Source organism: Hydra viridissima, unplaced genomic scaffold (assembly GCF_058129835.1).
Source record: "Hydra viridissima isolate aposymbiotic clone 2 unplaced genomic scaffold, HvirCarnegie_v1 scaffold_3, whole genome shotgun sequence".
NCBI lineage: Eukaryota > Metazoa > Cnidaria > Hydrozoa > Anthoathecata > Hydridae > Hydra > Hydra viridissima.
The window spans coordinates 16,523,255-16,529,623 of record NW_028324302.1 but is presented as its reverse complement, the minus strand read 5'-3'; the positions used below and the strand labels follow the sequence as shown (position 1 = coordinate 16,529,623).

The following is a 6,369-nucleotide window of genomic DNA, read 5'->3' as shown; positions in this document are numbered from 1 at the left end:
ACCTTATTTACATTGTTTTTTGTTGTGCCTGCAAGCTGTAACAGGTACTTTTCCAAGTAATGAATATCTCTGAAGATTTTTATTTTCTGTTATGCTTATTTATTAACTTTTTTGACCTTGTCCAGGGGTTGAAGAGCAAGAAAACATTTCCAGTTCTAAATCGATCGTTTGATGACCGTTTTTGGGTTTAATTTGTTTCGTAAGTTGAACTGCGCAACCGTTAACTAATGTTTTTATAGCACTTTTTTCTGATCCGGGGATTTTGTCCTTTTAAAAAAACTTTAACTTTTTAATATTGAAAAAACTGGACGTATAGCTTTCTGTTCAAGTTTACATTTTTAGGCTTGTGCCATTTACACTATTAATCTAAAAGTATCTGTCAAAATAGTTCAAACTAAGTCAGCTTCTGCACGGTTGACGCTATAAAAATTTCCGAAAACTATATTTAAAGCTTATTTCAAAGCTTATTACTTTGTTTTATGAATTTGATCAGTGAAGACCCCCAATAATCTTATGGATGTGAACTCGCTACATTAAAATATTCTATTATATATTCCCTGGTATAAGCTAAAGCTAATAATATTTGTCTAATTCTTCCTTCCTTAAAAATCAGGACCTATGCAATAACATTTTTATACTACCAAGGTGATACTTTACGAAAACCAGACAGTTTTTGTACGCGCACTTTATTTCGCTCATTATTTAAGTTCTGACTTAACACAAAAAAAACAAAAACAAACAGGAATAAATATTTAGACAGAATAAATATTTAGACAGAATAAATATTTAGACAGAATAAATATTTAGACAGAATAAATATTTAGACAGAATAATTATTTAGACAGAATAAATATTTAGACAGAATAAATATTTAGACAGAATAAATATTTAGACAGAATAAATATTTAGACAGAATAGATTATTGCGGAGGATCTTCGATGACCACTTTAAAGTTGAAATTGCTCATAAGGCATTTTCTTTGACAAAATTTTCCAGAAATTGTTTTCAGGTTGTTTAGAAAAAACCTCTAATGCAAAACACGTTGTTTTAAAAACTGTTTTAGTTTAAAAAACTTTTGTTTTGAGTTATTTGAAAAATTTCATAGTACCCATAAAGTTTTTCAAATGAACAAAACAATAGAGTTTTAATGAAAAAAAAGAAGTTTAAGTACAAAGTGCGTATTCTGTGGAGCCCGACTTTTATTAACTCTTTTACGATTATTGTTTTATTAAGTAAATTATACTTTTGCGTAATATTTACAATAAAAAAAAAAACAAATGAAAAATAAATTTTTTATTAATATACCACTTGTGTTGATTGAATTGTATTCGTTATAGTTATACTAAAAGCGTCGACGCTCGAGTTAATTAGAACGCGCGCGTAAGAGGTTAAAAAAAGGACAACTAAACTTTTAATTTATTTCTGGTATCATAGAATGTTTTATGTTTTTGTCTTAAAATATAATTGTTGGAATTTATGTACTAAAAAAATTTGATATCAAGTCCATTCAAATAAACTTTTGCCCCAAACATGAAGGGGTTACACATTAATTACGAATGGGAAAGGGGTATTAGTAAATTGACTCAGATGGTAAATAGAGGTAAGGGAAGGGTAATATTTTGATTTAAGAGAATTTAATATTTAACTCAATAATTTGATCAAAATATGCTTTAGACATCTTACTCATTGACAAAAAGTTCTGCTATACGAAAGGAGTTTCTTTTTTTTTTTTCTTTTTTCTTTTGCAAAATTGGGCAGACATTCAAAGATAAAAAGCCAACTTTTTCGGGAGGTGGAAGCTCTTGGGGACCGCCTCCCAAGATTTTTTTGCAGTAGAATGTTTTAGCTTCAACCTCCAGTACCTTCCGCCTCAGGAATGGCAGCGGCTTTCAAAAAATACTGCCTCTAAAAATATTCCCGCGGTGGCCGCCGATTGGGAGGCGGAAGCAACTGGTAGTGGAATCCAGAACATTCTGCGGGCAAAAATACTTTTGGGAGGCGGTCGCCAAAAGCTGCGGAAGAAAATTGGAGGCGAGATGATTTTTGCCGTTTATCAACTCTGATCTGCAGCATGGTTTGAACCGGTGCGGCTGAAAACTTTGAAAAAACGTCACTTAACCTTTTGAAGAGTAACTGCGCCTTTCTAGCTTTCATTAAACGTATTTCCTACATCAAAAAACATTGATAGTTGGTTTCACTTTTTTAAAAAGCGCAAGTACGAATTTTTAATTGTTTGAAAAAAATAAAAACCAGGAGGACGTCTTCACTTAATATGTACCAAGGACGGGGTGGTCAAAATATTAGGAGTGTTCTAAGTATTATTCGAAATATAATTTTAAAACAATTTTTTTTCTAAAAAATTTGGACTATGTACTCTATGATTTTTCACATTTTAAACTGTTATAAGTATATTTAAAAGATTTATATTTGTTGACAGCGCCGGCCTTAGCTTTTTTGACAGGTTGGGCAAAACTTGTGAACGCGCCCCTAGGTATATATGGGTGGGTTGTTACCATTAACAACGAGACCAATGCTCTAAAATGATGAACAAGAGTGCTAAAGGGAATATATAGTTTAATGCAAAGAGATCCATATTGTGCATCAAGTTTGTTATTTAATTAATTTTTTATTAAAATTGTAAACTTAGACTTTTCATGATATGGGTTTATAGAAATGAGTGACTAAATAAATAGACAACGCAACGCTCCTTTTAAAATAAAAAATGTTTTTATTAAACATATAATAAATCCTCTAACTATATAAACAAGAGTCATTAAATTTTAAAATGTAACTTTTCTAGCTTTTTTGTCCGCGAAATCTCTTATCAAACTAGAAAAATCTAAATTTTCAGCTATTTCTTGCTCGATTGATAACATAGATAGAGAATTAAGTCGATCTTGCAACATGGTATTTCTTAAATAGGTTTTGATTAACTTTAGTTTAGAAAAACTACGTTCTCCACTAGCAACAGTAACAGGTATTGTAAGAAGAATGCGCAGAACAATCCATGTATTTGAATATAACTCTTGTAGACAATGTTTTTTAATAAAATTCAGTACAAAAAGTGGTGTCATCTCTTTTGTATTTATTTCATTTTCAACATTGCCTAATTTATCTTTAATAAAAAACTGCACACTTATTAGTTCGTCGCATAGCAAAGCACCATCAATTTCTGATTTTGTATTTACAGTTAATTTTTCTTGTAATTGTTTACACAATTTTAAAAGTTCATTCTTGATGGGCAAATTATCCAAATTAAATAAAAAACTCCATATATTTACATATTCATTAAGTTGTTCAAATCTTTCATTTATTGACGACAGACATGTATCTAATAAAGGGTTAAAAAATGTCACTTCAAGTTTCTTCTCGGGATTTTGAATTGGTTCGTCAGCAGCATTTTCATCATAATGACGTTTCACTCGTCGCATTCTTTTAAGCGGCTTAAAAATTGGATCGATGTTTAAATCTTCAGCTAACTCTTTGGCATCAACCGTTGCTTGTTTAAAGCCAAACGTTCTGTAATTTTCCAAAAATGTGATGCATTTTTTCAACATTTCAGCACACTGTACTAAATCCATGTCTTTGGCTTGCATTGCTTTACTAACAACGTTTATTTGGAATAGTACATTGTACCATGCAATTAAAGAAACTAAAAAACTATAGTCTTTTAATTGTTCTGCTAATGTTTGCGCTTCGTGTGCAATATCGGGAGTTTTGGTTTCAGTTTCATATATAGTAATTAAAGCATCATGTACGCTGCTTATTTGGTATCGGATGGCTTTGAGGCTCTCAATTTTGGCTTCCCAACGAGTGTCGCATAATCGTTTAAGAGTGAAGTTTGTTGTATGACTAAGTAAAACATTCCAGCGTGAAGTTGATGCAGAAAATAATGTGAATAATCTTTGTATTATGCCAAAAACGTTAATGGAATTTAGTGAAGACTGCGCTGCGTCACAAATAACCAAATTGAGAGAATGACTTCCACATGGAAGGTAAAAAGCCAAAGGATTCAAATCTAATATTCGCTTTTGTAGACCTATTTTTTTACCTTTCATATTTGCACCGTTATCGTAACCTTGCCCTCGACAAAAGCTTATACTCAGTCCAAAATCTTTTAAAGCTCCAATTATGATTTCTGTTAAACCAAGACCTGTCGTGTCGTTAACATTGAAAAACCCAAGAAAGTGTTCATTTATTTTTATAGGATATTCTGATATATTTACAATTCTAATCGTAAGCGAGAGCTGTTCTTTGTGAGATACGTCAGGAGTGCAGTCAGCAATAATAGAATAATATGTACTTTTTAGAGCTTTGGATATAATTATGTTGGTTAATTTTGATGCCATTATATCTATCATTTCATTTTGAATGGTTTTTCCACAGTAATGATCAGAAATATCTCCTTTAAGAGCTAGCGTGACGTGGTTTAACATGATAGGATCAAATTTAGCGAGTAATTGTACCAACCCTAAAAATTTGCCGTTATTAACTGCATACAATTTATCAGAAGAACCTCTGAAGGCCATATTATTTGTTGCCAAGTATAAAGTAATGTTCATCAATCTTTCAAGAACACTTCGCCACCTTAAACTCTCCTTTTCGATTAGTTTTTGTTCTTGTTTATCAATAGTTTCACCAGCTTTCATTCGTATTTCTGTCTCAATCCATAGTTGATAAGCATTTCTGTGTGACTTACTATTTTCGTGAATTTTTAATGCTTCTGTTAAATTCTTCCATTTATTGAATCCATTTCCGTTTAACTTTAAATTCATGTTGAAATCAAAAAGTTTGCAGCAAAAACAAAATACCGCATCTTTAGAAACTGAGTAAACAAGCCAACGTCGTGAAATAACCTCACCATTTGAAAGTTTTCGGTTGTAATAAGCATTTGAAAAATGTCGTCTTCTATTATCGCGTGGATATGTGTCCAAATTCACTTGTATTGCACCTATCTTAATTACATAATCAACAAATTGAATGTTGCGATGAATAGGCCACAAACCAGTCTGAGTAATCGATTGCTGTTTCTTTGGTGCGATCATTTACATCACCATCTTGGCCATCATCATTTTCGTTATCGATATCTTTTTCATCGTAGTGAACATTTCCAACTGATACTATTCCGTCTTCTTCATCGCTGGTTGATGTATCACTAAGTACATTCGCAACATTTTCTCCTTCCTTTATTTTATTACAATCACTATTTTCCGATGTAAAATAATTTTCAAGTTTTTTATAATTTTTCTTCAAATTATCAACTTTTTCTACTTTACGTTTTCTGTATTGAGCACCATATGGTTTCTTATTATTATGAGTTTTAAAAACATTTTTTTCTTTATTATGAGTACTCTCCATTGATTGCTGCTGACAGTTTCTATTTGTCTAAAATTTTAAAATAAAAAATTACTCGCAAGCTAATAATTCATAAACAATTTCATTATTTATACTTACTTGCTTTTTATTACCGCAAAATTTGAAAACTTGACAAAAACTGAATTTGAATCACAAATACAACTTTAAATTTCTTCTACAAATTAATAAACAACGCGCTCGCAACTCGTACCGAAAATAATGTTTAAAATTTAAACTTTAAATGGATGGAACGCAAAATAATTGGCGCCGAGAAAGATACAAGTAAAGAAATGAATTTAAGTCACAAAATATATGCTATGATTGAAACACTTTTAACCAAATTATTAATTTTGCATAAAGAATTTTTAACAGTGTAATAATACAATAAATAAATTATTTAAAGAAATTATTTTTATAAAAAAAACAAACATTCGAAAAAATTTAGGTTGACTTATTTTTTCTATTTATTATATTGTTAAAGTTTGCATACAACGTTTGGCGCCCCAGTTTCCTGGCGCCCTTGGGCGGCGCCCAGCCTCGCCCCCCCCCCCCTAAGGCCGGCACTGTTTGTTGAATGTTTAAATAGTTAATTAATAACTTTTTATATGTATATGTAATTCTCTTGAAGCATGTAAAATATGATTTTTCTCTTTTGAAAAAACGCAACCCTGCTCTTCATTTACTAAAAGACAACGACGAAAGGTAAAAGAGATTGGCCATGACCGCCCGATGGGGGACTTGAACCCACGACCCTCAGATTAAAAGTCTGATGCTCTACCGACTGAGCTAACCGGGCACATAAGGTTGAAAATTTATTTTTAACAAATTTTTAAATTGGAAATAAGATAGTCATTTGATTTGAAAATAAAACCATTTATAATACAAGCGAAACGATTTCAATATCGATTTATTATTTACGCACGCATAAGCTTCTTAATTTGCATTTTTATATTCCTAATTTATTTTAGCCTTAATTTATATTAGCCCAATTTATTTTAGCCAAATACTTACCTG

General features: G+C 31.1%; 1 protein-coding gene and 1 non-coding gene across 3 annotated transcripts; both read right to left on the bottom strand.

Moving 5' to 3' along the window:
• Nucleotides 1-2,440: 2,440 nt before the first annotated feature.
• LOC145186460 (zinc finger MYM-type protein 1-like) lies at nt 2,441-5,570 on the bottom strand. 2 transcript variants are annotated; one of them, XM_090082816.1, is made up of 2 exons: nt 3,282-5,429; nt 2,441-2,535 (listed from the first exon to the last, which is right to left on the bottom strand). In XM_090082816.1, the coding sequence occupies exons 1-2, from the start codon at nt 5,043-5,045 to the stop codon at nt 2,488-2,490; spliced, it is 1,812 nt and encodes a 603-aa protein (XP_089938942.1). In that variant the 5' UTR covers nt 5,046-5,429; the 3' UTR covers nt 2,441-2,487. The 2 variants fall into 2 exon arrangements, with proteins under 2 accessions (XP_089938942.1, XP_089938941.1); XM_090082815.1 differs by lacking the exon at nt 2,441-2,535 and having other exon boundaries at nt 2,726-5,570.
• A 508-nt stretch (nt 5,571-6,078) lies between these two features.
• Nucleotides 6,079-6,151, bottom strand: Trnak-uuu (transfer RNA lysine (anticodon UUU)). The gene has a single exon. It is a non-coding gene; the product is annotated as a tRNA-Lys (tRNA).
• Between the last annotated feature and the right edge of the window lie 218 nt (nt 6,152-6,369).

Bases quoted from the DNA above. Each gene is read 5' to 3' on its own strand.
- LOC145186460 (XM_090082815.1), bottom strand. From the start codon at position 5,045: ATGATCGCACCAAAGAAACAGCAATCGATTACTCAGACTGGTTTGTGG.